The 17,636-nt window shown below is 47.5% G+C and overlaps 2 protein-coding genes across 2 annotated transcripts; one reads left to right on the forward strand and one right to left on the reverse strand.

The window, feature by feature from the left end:
* Nucleotides 1–5: 5 nt before the first annotated feature.
* Nucleotides 6–12,788, forward strand: WRAP73 (WD repeat containing, antisense to TP73; the record flags this gene model as incomplete). The annotated part of the gene is given in 11 exon segments (XM_008946292.1): nucleotides 6–65; nucleotides 6,188–6,260; nucleotides 7,047–7,150; nucleotides 7,993–8,079; nucleotides 8,350–8,484; nucleotides 8,572–8,649; nucleotides 9,996–10,101; nucleotides 11,095–11,220; nucleotides 11,806–11,911; nucleotides 11,913–11,995; nucleotides 12,658–12,788. Coding segments are annotated over 11 exon segments (1,068 nt in total), but the record flags the coding sequence as incomplete, so codon positions are not given.
* Nucleotides 12,789–14,877: 2,089 nt separating this feature from the next.
* TPRG1L (tumor protein p63 regulated 1-like) lies at nucleotides 14,878–16,636 on the reverse strand (the record flags this gene model as incomplete). Its single annotated transcript, XM_008946293.1, has 3 exons — nucleotides 14,878–15,085; nucleotides 15,779–15,932; nucleotides 16,416–16,636. Coding segments are annotated over 3 exons (570 nt in total), but the record flags the coding sequence as incomplete, so codon positions are not given.
* Between the last annotated feature and the right edge of the window lie 1,000 nt (nucleotides 16,637–17,636).

The following is a 17,636-nucleotide window of genomic DNA, read 5'->3' on the forward strand; positions in this document are numbered from 1 at the left end:
CGGGGCTGGTGGCCTCACGCTGGAGCCCGGACGGCCGGCACGTTCTCAACACCACCGAGTTCCATGTGAGTGGGAGGTCGCGGCGGCTCTGGGCGGTGTCGGGTGCTGCTGTCTGACCTTGGCCTCTTAAAATAACCTAAAACCCTTAAAGCTGTAGTGGTGGCAAGGAACGTGGATACAGTTCTACATTCATAAACATAATCTGTGTTGTTTCCAGTTTGGGGGTTCTGCTGTTAACATTTTATCCTCTTCCTTCTGAGGGTAAGATAGAAAATAGACACTTGACTCCAGAGCTGAAGTTACATGTCTGAGGAAAGCACAGGGATAATGAGCATTCTTCAAAGCACTTTCAGAAATCAAATGTGGTGTTGGTAGGTCAGTGTCTCTGGAAAACCCAAACCATAAGCAGTGAAGAGTAGCTGTGGAATGGAAAAACGTGGTCTTTGGTTTATTGGCCTGTGAGATGAGATTTACTGCCAGCTCCTGGAATACTTTTGTAATTGATTTTGCACATAGGAGTCAGGCTGCTCTTGGTGGAACCACCTGTAAAATTAAAATGGAAACGCCTGTAAGTGCTTATTGATTAAGAGCCATATTCTGGCATCTCCAGAGGTAGAATCTGAACCAGTTTGTGGATTCTGGGCTTGCTGGGAGGCATGTGGCAATCTGACTGGCCACCTCTGTGTCACTGCATTAGAGCTGACAATCCTTGTTGCTCAGCCCAAGGGTGAAGGGTTGGAAATAGCTGAGAACCACCCATGAGACACTTTTCTCTGCTGTATTTATGCCTTCAGGACTGCAGATGGATTTTAGATGGGAGGTTATTGTAACTCTCACTAGCACTCAACTGAAAAGTCACACTGCAAGATTTTTCCTCTCTTTGTGCAAACCCCCATGTCAGTGGGGTGTGGACAGGGGACTCTGTGTGTGCACTGCAGTCACTGCAGGTGCTGGTGCTTTCCAGGGAACCCGTGGGGAAACCTGCCCAGAGCTGCAGCGTGGCTCTGGCTGCTCGTGGGGAGCTCTGCAGCAGGGGTGCTCAGTGCTGACTGGGGTGAGGGTTTGCTGTAAAGCAGTTCCCTTCCATTCCCCTGCCCCTTTACTGGGTTACAGGGGGTGATGAATCTAGGCCTGAACCACCCTGATGATGGTAAAAAGTTAGACCATGAGTCCAGAGCTTGCCCCTGAGGTGAGAAGAGGCGTGCTGGCTCTCCAGGCAGCAGCCTCCTGGCCTGTTCCCCAAGCTGCAGGCTGCTGCTCTGTGCTGGAAGTGAGTCTCCCGTGGCACGTGTGTGGGGGTGGACCGAGTATTTATTGCCTCCCAACAGAACTTGGTTTGACCTTAGAGGATTTCATTAAGCCTTTGCCAGCTTGGCATCTGTGTTGGGGTAGGTTTTCCTTCCCACTGTAAACAGGTTGCTAAATTAGCTGTTGTCAGGCAGCTGCCTGGGCCATGCCAGTGTCTGAGCTGTGTTTCCTCTCCTTGCTAAATCCATGGGCTGGAGGGGCAGGCGTGAGTGGTGCTCCAGACAGAAACTCTCAGGATACTTAATACTGGTTCATTATGTGTGTTATCAAATTCTGTGACTGCTTGGAGGGCTGGGGGGTCCCTGTCCAGCCTGGCTTGGGTGCCCTGACATTTGCAGCTAATTACTTGTAATTCTTCAGGTCAGTCTGGCAGCTCCACTGGAAGCTCACAGATAACTCTTCTTCCTGGAGATTTTTTTTAAGGCTATGCCTGTGCCAATTCATTTCCTGCAATCCCTATTTACTAGTGCCTCAGGAAAATTATGCCTGGGCTAACTTGAGAGTGGATTGTTCTTCACAATAATGGATTACAGGCAGATGCAGAGTAATTTACTGTGCTTAATTACAGAAGTGTGTGCAGCACCTAGTGACTGCCCCAGAACTGTGGCAGTGTCTTTGTGCTGTGTGTTAGCTTAGGGGTTGTGTGTGTGGGGGTAATTTTGTCAGCATCTAGGATGCCAGGCAGTCCTGCTGAGATGCAGAAGAGATGTAGGCTTGCTCCTTAAACTCCTGCTGTGCTGGAGTGGAGGAGCTGCCAAGCTGCAGGGTGTGGTACAGACTCCATAGGTTTTGCCATGAAAAAAAGTTTCACCAGACAGCCAGGTATCTTCAAAAGCAGTTCCAAACTTGAGAGGCTTTTTGTCTTTAATTGTCTGATTATATCACAGGGGTGCATGTGAGAAGTGGTCAGAATAGTTGCAGCTTGATTTTTCATCACCTTGTTTATACCAGGCTGGAGTACAGTTGTTAGGAGAGCAGGCTTGAGGGGGGAGAATGGAAGCACTTTATTCATTTAAGTAGTCAAGAGCAAATCTAAACTAGTTGGAAAAGCACCTCCTGGAAGCCTGCTGTGCAAGGTGTGTTTGGGAAGTGTAAAAACTGGAGCCATGGTAGTTCTGTTGACCCATTCTGTGCCTGGGAGGCAGCTGGCCCCGTGGCTGTGGTTTGTTGCTGGTTTTGGGGGGTGCTTTCTGCCCTGGCTGAGGCAGCCCTGTGTGCCCACGGCGTGGCAGGGTGAGTGCATTGCTGCAGGGCTCCACGGGAGCAGCCTGGCCTGTGCAGGGTGTGGTACCACATCTCCTACAGCACCTTCCCTCCACCTGGACTCACAGGCAGACGTGGAGCTTAGGAGCCGTGGGTGACAGATGTGCAGAGAGCAAAGGGCTCCTCTGCTTCCTGGTGCCTCATCTGTGGCAGCCTGAAGATCAGCAGCATTGTCCTCGAGGGGTCTCTTTCAAGAGCCACACTTACAAACTACACAGATTGTATTTTCTCTGTTCCACGTTGGGTACTGAGGCATTAAGCAGCTTCTGTGGAACGACAGCAGCAGGGGAAGCAAAGTCTGTGTGTGTGTGTGTGCTGGAGCTAATCCCTGGTAACTGCAAGTGGCTGCACTGGCTGAAAATGCTTCCTGCCCAGGAATGTGCTCTGAATAATCTGCTGAGATCCCGTGCTGACAGACACTGCCATGGCAGGAGGCCCTGTGACCCAGTCAAGTCTGGGACAAAAGTTGACAGTCATTTGAGAGGCAGGGTTGTTTGAGTGTGTTTATCTGTGGGCCACCAGCAGCCCCACAGCTGCCCCTGGCTGTCAGCTCCCCCAGCAGGGCCGTTTGTCACCTTACCATCTAAACACTCCTTATTTCTCAGCTGTTTTTAGGCTATTTTAAAAAATGCTTCTGCTTTTGGTCGGCTTTTCCACTGCAAAACAACAGCTGAAAACTTCTCAGACACCATTATCGTTAGGATTTGAGTTTGACAACTCCACTTGGACTCATCTGTGCTTCTTGTCCCCCAAGTGATGGGTGGAGAGGTGCTTGCAGGGTTAACTGGCCACGAGCTGTGCTCCTGCTGCAATAGCAATGGTCCCCAAAGTCTCTGAGGAAAGCAGATAAAAGCAATGTCATTAATTTAGTGGCATTTTGGAAGTGTCTGGCTTTCTTCTTCCACCCTCTGTCTGTCTTATGTTTCTGTCTCTCATGATAATCTCTGCTGTGGAATAATCTTTCTCAGGCTAGTTTATGTTGGCAGCTGGGGCAAGATTGTGGGACAGCATTTCAGATCTCATTGGGAATATGGAGGTTATCCCTCTTCATCACAGCTTAATTGTAATCACATTGTTAACCCATGTTACAGAGGTGTAAAGTCCATACATTAAGCACACAATGTAACTTTCCCAGCTTATAGAAATATTTGAGTGTACACAAATAGAGCAGTTGGAAAGAATCCTGACCTGGGGAAACAAAATGATTTGTTTTTACATGTTTCTAGCCCTGGGCTGGATCCTTCAGGATGTTGTGTGACGTGGGCAGTGAAGCTCCAGCAGTGCATGTCCCTGGGCTCAGGCTCCAGTGGGTGCTGCTCCTGCCAGCCTGCAGCCTCCAGGGAGAGGTGCTGAGGCTGAGCAGAGGGGGGTTATTAGTTGTCATGGGGGTGTGGTGAGTGATTTGGATCACAACTGAAGGTGAAGTGCTTTGGGTGTCGAAGGCTTGTAGGCATTTGGTACAAAAACAGGCCTTTTGCTTCAGAAGGTGGATTTTTGGGGGGGTTTGTGCTGTTTCTCAGCTCTGGAGATTTCCCTCTGCCGAGGCCCTTGAGCTTGAGGTGAGTGTTGTGGTCTTGGCTTGTTCTGAGCCAGCTGAAGGGGTCCAGGACAGGCTGTCTGACAGGCAGCAGGCCAGGTACCAGCACAAGTGTAAACTTGGAAGCTTTGTCCAGGAAAAGGATGCTCCAGAGCTCAGCATTGCCAGCCTGCAGCTGCTAAGCTGGTTTTAAGTGGCTGTGGAATGCAGGCTGTGGAGCCCACGTGTTTGGGTGGGGGCAGGAGCAGCAGGGAGTGCAGCAGCACTGCAGTGAGCAGGAGCAGAGTGTCACTGGCAGCTGCTGCAGGGGAATGTGAGGAGGCATCGTGTTGGTATTTTTAAAGTAAATCTTGGGTGAAGAGCAGGCTGTCAGCTCTGTCTGTGTGCCTGGCAGTGAGCACTTGCAGTGATAAAACCTGATTAATGTCCACCCTGTGGATTCCTCTAGGACCTGCCAAACTTGGAGGTGACACTATCAATGTCTAGTTGTAATCTCATACCTGGGAAATAGAGGGACTAATAAACACTGCTTTAAACAGTGGCCCAACACCTTTTCTAACTTTGGGCAGGAGCAGACTGGAATCTGGTCTGGTTGTGCTCTTTCCTGTAATATTAAAAAAAAAAATGGTTTCTACATTGTCCTTTCAAATCTCCCAAGTTTCTTCTGCCTGTAAGAAGGAGCAGGGAGAGCAGCTCATGCTGCACTTCTGCTGTGGGACTCTATGTGGAGGGGTGCAGCATTAGGACCCCAGAGCTTGTTTTGCACACTGTCAGCTACTTGGGTTGTGCTTTCTAAGCAGTCTGTAGCATTACCTGGCAGAACAGATGCACAGGGTGCTCCCCTGGAGCCCTCTGTCACCACTGAATAGTACCAGTGACTTCAGGGGAGGAAAACGTGCACTGAGGACAAACATGCCAAAAAAAGTGTGGCAGAATCTTCCTCCCAGGACTGCTGGTGATGGTGCTGGTCTGCAGGGGATGGTGAGAGGGCTGGCAGGGATGGAGTTTGACTTACATAATGAATCAGAACTGCTTTTGCTGTTCAGTAGTTCTGGGAAAGACACCTCTATGACATGGTGCTTTATTGCAAAGGTAGTTTTACCTGTCTCTCTTCTAGAATCTCTTACCTTGATGCAATAAAATGTAGGAAAACACAAGGGGGGGGAAAAAAAAGGCACTGGAAACATTCCTTGCTCCAGACAGAAATGCAGAGGTCCACATGACATCCTGCTTGCTGCACACATGTCTGGTGTGGCTGCTGTTGCTAAGGGAGAGCAAGTATTTGTTTTTAATTGAATAATCTGCAGATGGCAAGGCAGAGCTTCCAGGAGGCAGGCTGTGACCTTGAGGGCTGTGGAGAGGCTTGTTTTGCAGCTGACTGCCTCCTCTGCAGTTTCGGTCTGTCTTGGGTGTAGAAGCCTCCACAAGTTCCCCACAGGTGATGTTTGATGCCTTGCTTTGCATACCATGTTTTGGTTCTTGCAGGAGTTGGGTAATGGTATTTCTCCTGGGTGGCTGAGGAAGAGCACAATGCAAATCAGCTGTTAAAGCTGAGTGTGTCTAAAGCTGAAAAATACAGCTAAGTTTTCATACTTTGTAGCCTTTTCTCAAGAGATAAAATGTTCTTAAGCTGCTGTAAAGCTTCATCCCTTCATCAATGCAACAAACTTCTCACCTCTCTTCCAGATTTGGTGATGAAACTGGTTTTTTGTAACTGCCCAGGGTCTGTGCCATACCTTGGCAGTCGTGTAGCTGGATTCATGCTAACGTGGGTAACTTTGGTGACAATGAAGAGCTTTTTCTGTGTTGGTGTTCCACAGCTCAGTATTTGGTATGCCTGTAGTATTGATTTGGAGTAAGGAACCCTGGGAACTGAGGGGAGCTGGGAGAGGATTCCTTGCAGGTACTTCTCAGGGCTTTGTTTGAGCTACACAGAATAGCTGCAGAGTTTAACTGCAGGAGGTGTATTCATCTACTTTGTGTTGCAGAATTAGGTTTATGGGTTTCTATTTACTTAATTGTTTGGGGTTTTTTAATCTCCAGCAATAAACAAACCTCCCTTGTCTCTTTCCCTGGCAGCTGCGGATAACGGTGTGGTCCCTGTGTACCAAGTCTGTGTCCTACATCAAGTACCCCAAGGCCTGTCAGCAGGGTGAGTGAGAGCCCAGGAGGGGGTTTAGCCCAGCAGGAGGGAGCAGGGGGCTGGGGTACCATGGCAGGACACATGTTTGGGCTCAGGCTCCCTGCTGAGGGGCTGGCTCGCCCCCAGGGTGCAGGTTTTGGGGACCAGTGCCTGGTGCTGCTCCAGCACCCCTGCTCTGAACAGAGGGTGACACCTGACCTGTGTGCCTGCTCCCCAACACAGACCTGTGGTGTGGGCCCCTGAGGGGTCCTTCCAGACCCCACGCTGTCCAAAGGGGCTTCTGCCATCCTTTCCTCATGAAAAGGTTTCCAGGGGAAGCTCCTGTCAGGACTGTCTGCCCACGGAGTGGTGATGAGCAGAGTCCTGCCCAAGGTGTGTCTCTGGTAATGTCCCATGTCTGACAAAGACCATTATGGGATGTGGATGAGGGAGGAGTGGATGGGGACCAGTGGAAGTTGGTGCAGGACCAGTGGTTGTGTAAGGAATCCATTTAGCCCAGCTAAATGAACTGTTTATTGGGAGTGGGGGGTGTCCTGTAGCATCTGTCAGAGCCAGGCGTGGGTGCAGTTGTGCAGGAGCTGTGGGGCTGCATCAGGGAGTGCAGCCAGAGCCTGAGGGCTGCTGGCCCAGGGAATACCGTGCATTGCCTTGGGGAAGGTCATCTTCTGTGGAGTTTCTTGTTCCTTTTGACTTCATTCTTTGTGTTGGGAGTGGTTGCTCTCCCCTGGTGACTCTCCAGCTGCCCTGTCCTGTTGTTCCGGTGTCCCGGTCCTTGCGCTGCCTCTCTCGTGGCAGGGGTGGTGTTCACCAGGGACGGGCGCTACGTGGCTGTGGCAGAGAGAAGGGACTGCAAGGACTTCATCAGCATCTTCGTCTGCAGCGACTGGCAGCTCCTGAGGGTAAGGGGTGTCCGTGCCCTCCCCTGCCCCTGCCCGGGCTCCTGCCTGCCCCCTGTGCTGCTGTGGGTCACTCACTTCACTCACCTGGCCTCAGACTGGCCCAGGCTCTTTCTGTCCAGTCTCTGGCTGCTCCCTTGGCCTGCAGGCAGATCTCTGCAGCAGGGCTCTGTTCAAGAGGCCAGTGTGTGCTACCTGTGCATAAAGAGTTCCTGATGGAATGGAGAGATTCACTTTTAAATTCTTGCATGAGCTTATTTACAGTACACTACTCCAATAATTAACAGCTGCTTGATAAAGCAATTGATTGGCATGTATGGTATAAACTGTATTTCCTGTTTAACAATGAGACCAGGCTGTGAAGGATGCACATGAGTATGTCTTAGAGGGCCAGATGGGCCTGAGAAATTGAAACCTGTTAAGAACTAGTCTGTACTAGTGTCACTTCTGTTCTGGGAATTGAAAATTTGGGAAATGGCACTAACTGCATGTCATGTTCCCAGTCTCTTCCCTGATGATCCTCTGTCAGCCTTCCAGAGGTAAGGCATTAGGCTAGTGAGATTCCTTGACTGATTCAGTGTACCTGATTTGTTTTCTCATGAAATGCTGTTAAGTTTAAGGTACAGCAGCTTTTTGCCTTTTCTGAAAAGGGAAACCAAAGGAACAGTGACTGCAGCATGTTGCAGAAGAAAATGTTTCTGTGTCTACACTAGCACACAAAGGCTCCTCTGCATTTGTGGTAGCACTGGAAAGGGTAAAGGCAAGGATGATGTTAGGTCAGATGCAAGAGTATGTGCTGTCATAGCAGTTCAAATGGGCTTGGTTTTTTTCTCTTTTGGTGGCAGCATTTTGACACTGAAACACAAGATCTGTTTGGCATCGAGTGGGCCCCTAATGGCTGTGTTCTGGCAGCGTGGGATACGTGTCTGGAGGTATGAGGAAGAGCAGAGTATTTCCTCAGAGTTCAAGTGGGTTTGTAGCCACCATATGTAAAGCAGTAACTAAAATAACAAAAGCTGAACTCAAATAATTTTACATTTTTTTGCTTGTATTGGCAAAGGATGTCCTTACTAGCATGTGTCAAACTGTCATCTAAATCACTAATGACAGCAAATTATCTTATTAACTTTCTTTCTCATTTATCTTGGAAGAAAACTTTAACAATATTGTTAGTCTTTAGAATCCATCTCCTCCTGTTTCAGTATAAAATACTGCTGTACTCCCTTGATGGCAGACTGTTATCCACCTACCAGGCTTACGAGTGGTCCTTAGGAATAAAATCGGTCGCCTGGAGTCCCAGCAGTCAGTTTTTGGCAATTGGCAGCTATGATGAGAAGGTGAGAAGCAGGTTTCTCTTCTTTCACCTAAGCCATTAGTGGAGCTCTGCCACAGCAGTCTTGCCTTGCAATGCTCTCCTGCCTCAGGTGCGTATCTTGAACCACGTCACCTGGAAGAAGATCACAGAGTTTGAGCATCCAGCAACCGTTGTGAGCTCCAAGACTGTGAGTATGGACCCACAACTCAGCAGATGGTGAGCAGTGCTCTGACACGGCTGTTTGTCTCTGAAAGATGCTGTGAATACATTTCAGTCTGGAGACCTTACTTTTTCCCCTCCAAAGGTGTAAGTAGGGCTTGGGAAATTGCAGGAAAATTTGGGGGCATAGGTAAAAATAGAGGAATCCTTTCAAGTCTGATGGAATAAACACGTGTGATCCTTTCAGCTTCAGTGCTGATGGATTCTCATCTGACTTGTGTCATGTGCCAACTGATTTTGATATATATGGGTGATAGCCTTACAGATTTGGGTGTGCAGGTGATGGCAAACTGGGAAGAACAGGAGGGGTTTGTCTCAACTTCATACAACGTGATCTTTAAACAGTGTTGGTACTGGCTTGTGATCAGATCTACATCTTGTATGTATGAGCTCATCCTGCTCACCTGAAGAACATCTCCTGTGAATGTCTGTCACCATCTGTTTTTATCCTTGCATACATGTATGTGCAAGGCCCAGCAGGTCCTGGGCAGCTGGCAGCAGGCAGAGCTGTAGCTTTTGTTCCAGAAATCACAAGCTGCTCTCTTCTGTCAGGGTAAGGTGACACACAGTGTAGCAGTGCTGTGTGCCACTGCCAGGGGAGACTGTCCTGTGTCTGGACAGAGATCCTGCAAGAGCTGACATGGGCAGACTGTCTGCAGTATTCACACAACTGTGGTGATGCCCCTTAGCCCAGAGCAAGGCATGATCTGTGAAATGCACCTCTGCAGAACTTCCCATGCCTGAAAGATGCCCTTGCTTCCAGTTAGGTGTAAAATATGTGATGGGAAACAAATGGGAATAGCTCTGTTACTCCCTGCTACCCAAACAGGAATTGCAGTTGGTGCATTTTATCCTGGTGCTTGTGTTTGGGAATATGCTATAGACACACCATTAAAATGTCTTTATTTCCTTCTGCAGTGTTGCACTTTGCATTTATTTATGATAGTGTCTGATTAAAGGGTTTGTTGCAAAAATGGAAGCTCTGTTCCCATTGAAATGAAGGTGATTTATTGTACTGCCAGATTTAGCTCTCAGGAGTAATGAATGAGGTGTGCTCTGGCAGACTTGTTCTTTGTAGACTTCAAGGTTCATTTATTTGTCACAGGAGTGCTTTCCTGATCATGGCTTCAAACAACAAATGCTTCACTGAGAATGCTGGATTTAGTGTTTGCTGAACCCCTTCCCCCACTGAGGAACGAGGGGATGCTGAGAGATAATACACCTGAAGATTAGTGGGATGTGGATGATTTGGTAATAGCCCATGTTCAAATTCTCCAAGGCCCTTCTGCAGAACTCTCACTTGTTTCTTTGTAGATTGTGTATAAAGAAGTGGAGAAATCCCCATCTGTTGAAACAGAGAGACTTTCTTTCCCTCCAACAAGAGCATTGGCTAGTTCTTTCTTCAGCACACAAAGTAAATGTAAGCCAAAGTTTACTAAACGAGACACTGGAGTTTGCCATGTGAGGTCTTTCTAGAAATAAACATTTTAGGTGAATCTGTGCCTCTGTGTCAGTGTGGATCCTGGGGATGCTCTGCTCCAGGCTCCTGGGGCAGGCAGGGCCCTGCTGGAGGGGTTCCTGGCTGCAGGGTGGTGTGAGGGCAGGCCAGAGACCAGCAGGGTGCTGAAGGAAAGAGCTGTTCTTACTTGGGTGCAGAAATAGCCAGATCCTAGTCCTGGAGCCACTTGCAAAAGTTGTCTTAACACTCTGTGGATTTTTTTTTTCAGATTTGTTTAATCTGTGCAATGTTATTTCATTATTTTGTTTTAACTGTTGTGGATAATTGCTAGAATCAGATGAACTATTGCAGTTAGGAACCTTATCATAGTGTGTGGCTGTTCCAATAATTTAAAAAAAATCCAAATCAGAAGGTGTAACAGTCTCACTGTCTTAGGATAGTAATTAACCCCTTAGGTATGAGGTTTTGTAAAAAAGCAGAGCATGAAAAAGCCATTTGGCTTCTCCAAGAAGCTGTAGATGTAGCAATGCTCTAAACTCGCCTCCAGGCAGCAGGCTTTGAAATGATAAAGCGATGGCAGACAAGCTGAGCAGAAAATCTTTTTCCCTTTTTTTTTTTTTTTTGGTTTTTACTGTCTCACTTTTTGTGGTGCTGCATTTGGTTGGTGTTTGTTTGAAGTACTAGTAGAGAACTTGATCTCTGCTTTTTTTCATAGTTCAGTGTCAGGCTTGCCTGGGTTTCCACCCTTTTTCTCTGTAGAAGGGCAGGAGTGGTGCCCAGTTCAGGTGAAGATACAGGATCTTAAAACAATTGGAACTTTTTGATTGGAACATCTTGGAGGAGAGTAAAACATGGTCCTGTCACTTCAGAGATGAGGGGCTTTTAACAATTGGAATTCAAATGTTGTGTCCATTCAGGCTTGTGTGGTAAAGTACTTTTTATGTCAAATTCCAGATGACATTTCCCAGGTGCCAGTTTCTCTACAGTATGTCAAACCAGTTGCTGACCGGGCAAATCCCAAAATGGGGATTGGGATGTTGGCATTCAGTCCAGATAACTGTTTCCTGGCAACCAAAAATGGTAAGTTCCTACTGCTCTAAATTAAAGGGGAAACCTCCTCATTGCATGTGGTGGGTTTTCATGAAGGAAACGAGGACAGTAATGAGTTGATTATCTTACACTATGGGAAGACTTGTGGCCCTACTTAAATCTACTTTTTGTTGTGCAAACATGTAACAACAGAGGGAGTTCAGCCTGTGTCTTCTAGTGGGCATACTGAGAGCTGCCAGAGCTGCTCCCCAGGGCAGTAACTCAGTCTGGGTGTTGGATTTGGTGGAAAGAGCCTAATTTTGTATTTCTTCAAATGCACGTAAGCTTGCTGCATTAGCAAATGAAATACACAAATCCTTCCTCCTCCACTTACAGCAAGTGTCTCTTGAAAGGCAGAATTCTTCACAACCTTTAGTAGGGGGCCTTTTGATTACCTCCAATAGTGAACATCATGGAATTAACATTAATCTTGTCCTGTGACACTCCAGATCACGTCTGGATGCAAAAGCTGTGGGTCAGGTCCAAAACCCATCAACAGCAGCATAACTCTGAATAATTTCTTTTTAAGTGTGATCTCTTTATCCTGTGGGTATTTACAGCTACCTCTTCCAACAGATAACATCCCTAACGCTGTCTGGATCTGGGACATCCAGAAGCTGAAGCTGGCTGTGGTCCTGGAGCAGCTGTGTGCCATCCAGGCCTTCCAGTGGGACCCGCGGCAGGCGCGTGGCGCTGTGCACGGCCAGCAGCAGGCTCTACCTCTGGTCCCCAGCAGGCTGCGTGGCCGTGCAGGTGCCCGTGGAAGGTGAGGCTGCCACAGGAGCTCCCCCAAGCCAGCGACACCTCCTCACTGACATGGTGTTTTTCAGTCTGAGCACAATCCTGTAAAGGGCTCAGATGTGTTCTTGAAGCCTTTTAAAAAGTTATTTCTGTCTTCCAAAAAAAGAGGAGTTAATGATGAGACGTGGCAAATGTGATCAAATCCATCAAGCACAGAGCAGAGAGGATAACAGTGACTTAATTGTTGCATTAATCATGTAGTCTGTTGAATTCTTTCTCAAGATTTATATTCCTATCTGTAGTTGTGCAGAATGCCAAGTGATGAAACACGTTTTGACTCGTAATGTTTTGGGGTATTCTGAAAACGACGATGAAACACGTTTTGACTCTGAAATACTTGTAATGTTTTGGGGTATTCTGAAAACGACTACATTGCAACAAAACAGTAGTGGGACAATGTGCCTGGACCTTGGACCTTGAGCTCCGAGTCAGCCTGCAGGATGAGAAGGGTGGTGACTGGCAGCAGGGGGTAACGAGGCCATCAGCTAGATCCTGTAAATGCCTTTCTGCATATTAGACAGAAAAGGAATTGCAGATTTTCTCATATCTTTGCCTGACTTGAGCTTCATTCTAGAGTAAGAGCACAGACTGTCAGCTTTGGGCTCACAAACTGACTTGTTTCTGCAGGTGACTTCCAGATCCTGTCTCTCTCCTGGCACTCCAGTGGAGACTCCATAGTGCTGCTGAGTAAGGACAACTTCTGTGTGTGTTACTTAGAGAGAGAAGAGGTGAAATAACCATTTGCATTAAAAATGCTCCCGAGTTTGAGGAAGAATGAGGAAAGGGGTTAAACTGTTTCCAGTCTGAAGTGCTTGTATTTATAAATTATTTATTGGAAGAAGCATACCCAAACCCCAGTGTGTAAAGTACTGTGGTTGCCTTTGAATTAAGTGATGTAGCAACTGAAGTCTGGATTTCAAGAAAAGTTTAGTATTGGTGTAGTTGAACTTTCTCTTGAACTCTGTCAAGTACGAAACCTTATTTTCAAAAATTGTAGCTGTGTGTATATAATGTATAGCTACTATTTAAATTTTATAATTTCCAATAAATATTTTGATAGTTACAAACTTGGTATGACTTTTAACTCTAAGCCTGCACTTCCTAGTCTAAAGCCTGTTTCTGGATTTTCAGTGATGTGATTATGGAGCTCTTTATCCCAGCAGTTCACAGCTTGTCTGCTCTTGTGAGGCAACAGATTTATCTGGTCCATTAGAGTTAACTATTGTAGCAGAAGTAGAGATGTCACTAAGACACTTCCTAGCAAATCAATTCCTGTTAAAGCAAAATGAGTTCTTTGCTCAGAAAGTAAATTAAGTCACCTGTAATAATTTTGATTTTCCAGACTTGAGATGTTGGCAGGTGACATTAGCTGTGCAGAGTGCTGCTGTAGATTAATTACACCAGATCTTTACAAGGAGGAGGAGAACTGGTACTTCAGAATGGTGTATTATAGCCAGCTGAACTGGGGGCTTTTGACCCAACTATCTAGTGCCAAATTGGAGTGGGTGGCTCAGCAAGGAAAGACCCATTGGACCATCCTTTCCCTTTAACCTGAGTAGCCAGACCCTCCAGAGGGAGGGAGCCCACTGTTCAGGAATTTACTCCATGTTTTTTTCTTTTGCTACTTAATTTCAAAGCCTCAGTCTCCACAAAATGAAGAACAAAGAACAAATGGAGTTAAATCAAACTTTACTGCAAGATTAACAAACTGAGTTAAATTTAAACTTTACTGCAAGATTAATGAAAATGAAATCAGTATCTTAGGAAATGCACTGGGGGGCCATGCAGCTCACTGCACTCCACCAGGACTTGGCTTTACAGGAGATTCATGAACATACATCTATGGAAGCTCCAAAACCCATCACTGCAGCACAGCATTTATTCAGCATTGCAGTTGCACAGATAAAATGGCACATACAGAAGGTCACACAATGGCAAAGCTTGTCAGAGTAACCTCGTGAGCAGTGTCAGTTGTAGCCTCTGCTGCTCCCAAATTTCATTACTGGACGTTTGTCTGAGGTACAAATCAAGATTGACATACAGTGGTGAAATTTTTATCTGTCTCCATTAAAGAGTCCTGCACTGCTGCTCTCCCAGCCCAGAGTAGATTTAAGAAAAACTGCTAAGAATATAAATTAATCAAAATAGAACTTTTGAGTTTTATAAATAACAGCTTCAAAGGCAAATGCGATTGTGAGGCTTTTGGCAATATTTTCTCCAAAAAGGCTATTCTATGGCTGCAGCAAAACATACATAAGCTAGGAAGCTGGGCTGGGTTCTTAGGGGGAGGTGTTCTATGAAAAGCTCAAATGCACATTGAGCCATAAGGACTGCTCACAGAGTGACCGTGCAGCTCCCTGTGGGCGGGCTGGGTTCTGCTGGGTGCCTGACACAGCTCTCAGAGTTCTCAGCAAGCACGAGTCAAAATGCAAACATCACCATAGCTGTGGACACTGACACCTCGTTCAGCACCACAGCCCCATCCCAAGCTCACAGCATGATGTGACACTGCACAGGGGCATGAACACCCTGCTGCACCTCGGGTGTTTGCAGCGGGTACCAGCTGCACTCCATGGGGAGGACATAGGAATGGAAGATACCTCTCCTCACTAGCCCTGTGTAAGAACTGTAAATTAGATAGAAAAATCCAAGAATGACATTGCCTTGTGTCTGCTTCAGATTAATCTGACCCAACCAGAACAAGGGCCTCCCGTGAGCTACAGCCACCCCCTTCCCTCCCCTGAACCTCCCGTTGATTATCGAGCGCTCTGCCACGCAGCGTGCTCTCCCCAGGAGGAGAGCAGCAAACCACTTCTCCTTGAACAGATTAAATACGATGAATTTTAAAATGCAATGAATCCTAAAACCCGATTTTGCCTCTTGTCATGGAGTAGCCAAGTTTGGCCTCGTTGTTGATGAAGGACATCAGTCCCAGGTAGGTCTCGATCAGAAGAGGACGCTCCAGCACCAGCACGCCGTTCGCCCGCCCCGGCAGGGGACACTCCTTGTGGGCTTTCTTCACAGCCTGGATGAGCTGCGTTTTAAAGTTTTCCAGCTGGAAGGGAAAAATCACCACGATGTTTTTTGATAGGTTTAAAAATTGTTAGGCAAACAGCTGCTGATGGTGTTGTAAAGGCTCAGTGCTAATGCTGTAGCTGTTGTGGATCTCATGCCACGATGAACTTCTGAGATGTGACCTGAATGATTGTTAACTTCACAGCAGGACACCACCTACATGTAACCTAAACACGGGGTAGCTGTGCAGGGATTTACCTGTGACTGTGGTTTATCTCTGACTAGTTCTCCTGCCCGTATCCCTGATGAACTTACATTACTATCGTGCTCTATATTTCTTGCAACTATTGCAAGAAAAACTGAGAACCACTTAAGTGAAGGTTTACGGTTAGCAATTAAACCATTTGTTTAATTAGCTGGCAGCCCTAGATGAAGAGTCGGGCATCAGCCTGTAAGGTAAGCAGGAGCAGGAATAGCACTAACATCCTTTTTCTTCTGGGTTTTACTGGACTCGGCACCTCTGGAAGTTTCAGCCTCCTTCTTGTATGAACCAAAACCTGGCAGCTGCAGGTCAAAATTTGGAGACAGGGGAAATGCAGGTTACAGCCTCAGCCCCGTCTCTGGTTTAACTGCTGCTATTTGATCTAACTGCACCATCTTTCCAAACCACCGCAGTCACGCCCAGCCTGTGGGATCAACAAGCCACCCAGAAGAGGAGGGGGCACATCCTTACCAGGCAAAGGGAGGCGACCTTCTCATCAGCATCGGCCATGGGGTGCTCGGTGAAGGTGACGTAGGGGATGTTTGTGGACCAGGGGTTCCACCTGTTGATGAAGGACGTGCGGCTCTGCTTGTCCCACTGCACTCGGACCCCAGCCCCGTCCCGCCTGGTGTCGAAGGCAGCAGAGTTAATACAGGGAGGCTCTGAGGCGTGTGTGATTAGAAATGTGCTGTCTGTAAAAGACCTGCTTAAAACCAAAAGCTGAAATACAAATTTAATGTTAGGAGAGAGAACTCATCCCCTGCAATCTGCCATGGTACAAGCTGAGGGCAAAAGGGTTGAGCTTGCTGGACGTGCAGGACACCAGCCTGTGACCGGACATTACACCTGGATTACTGGTCATGCCGAGGTGGTGCTGCTCCTACTGCCACTACTTACTGCCCTATAGGATGGTGATGAACTTCGTACCCGTCCCAGCAAAACAGCAGCTACTCTGAGGTCTTCTAATGCAGCTGCAGTAATGGTTTGGGAAGTGACAGGAGCTAAGGAAGGACCCTCAGGCCTGTGCAGTGGCTGGTGACAAAGCCCAACTGCTCAGATGACAGGAGCACCGTTCCAGTGGCACCGTGGTGGCACCACGTGAACGTACCTGTTGAGAGACTTAGGTGGGAACTCAAACTCTCCTACAGAGATGGTGTCGACGGCGCTGAGGGAGATCCTGGTCACGTGCTGGCACTGCAGGCTGATGAAGTTGTACTTGCAGACCAGGAGGGACCGATCCGTGATGAGAACGAGACGCTCCTTCTCGTTGTTCCAGTGGTCAATTCTGGCAAGGGAACAGCACGGAGCTGGAGCAGCTCTGGCTGCTGGCTAGAAACACTCAACAGCCTGATGGGTAGGGGAGTTGCTAAGGACAATGCTGAAGTCTGACTAATGCCATACGTTCCATTATGGCCTCTGCAATATATGCTGATACCTCTGATATCAGCAAGCCCAACAAGAGGCTGTGTCACAAGAGTCAGGATAAAACACAGGAAAGTATTAAGAAAATCAGAGTAAGTCTGAAGATCTTGAGGTCTACTTTCCTGTTACTTGAGACCAAGAGCTGCTTAATAGGGTGGATGAGCCTCCACCAGCTCTCCCAGTACGTGTCCAGTACTGTGCCATTAGTGTCCTGCTATATTTGTAAATTAACTGCACTGGAGCATGTTCAGCAAAAAGAAACAATTTTCTTTAACTGTGTGGTCTGACAGCATTTTCCTCTCCAAGAACAGTGAGTGTTTTAAAACCCTGCCAGTTTCTTCAGCTTTTGTGAATGAAAGCTCACACCCTTCACTGAGTGCTCTGCCAGAGTGGTGCTGAACCATCACAGGTCTAATGATACTGTTTCACCCTTGGAGCAACCTAAGAGTGGGTCCTGTTTTCACTCTAAGGGTAAGGAGCTCAGCTTTTAAATGAGCACTTTGAAATCTGCTGCAGCTTATTTTTCATGTTACTGATTTCCCTCTTATTACAGACCTAGAAATTGTCTATTGGTTCAACAGGAACACTGATGTAAAGCTGATGAGATCAAAGCTGCCCTTGTAGGAAGGCCATAAACATGATCTGAGAGCTGGAACACCACTCCTGTGAGGACAGCCAGATGACACCGAGCTGAGTGGTGTGGTTGACATGCCTAAGGACAGGATCCATCCAGAGGGACCTGCACAGGCTTGAGAGGTGGGCCCGTGTGAACCCTGTAAGGCTTAACAAAGCCAAGTGCCAGGGTCCTGCACCTTGGGTCAGGGCAATTCTTGGTATCAGCAGTCTGGGGGATGAAGGGCTGGAAAGCAGCCCTGCAGATAAGGACTTGGGGGTGCTGGGGGTGAGG

This window comes from Merops nubicus, unplaced genomic scaffold, assembly GCF_000691845.1.
Source record: "Merops nubicus isolate BGI_N331 unplaced genomic scaffold, ASM69184v1 scaffold668, whole genome shotgun sequence".
NCBI classification, from domain to species: Eukaryota; Metazoa; Chordata; class Aves; order Coraciiformes; family Meropidae; genus Merops; species Merops nubicus.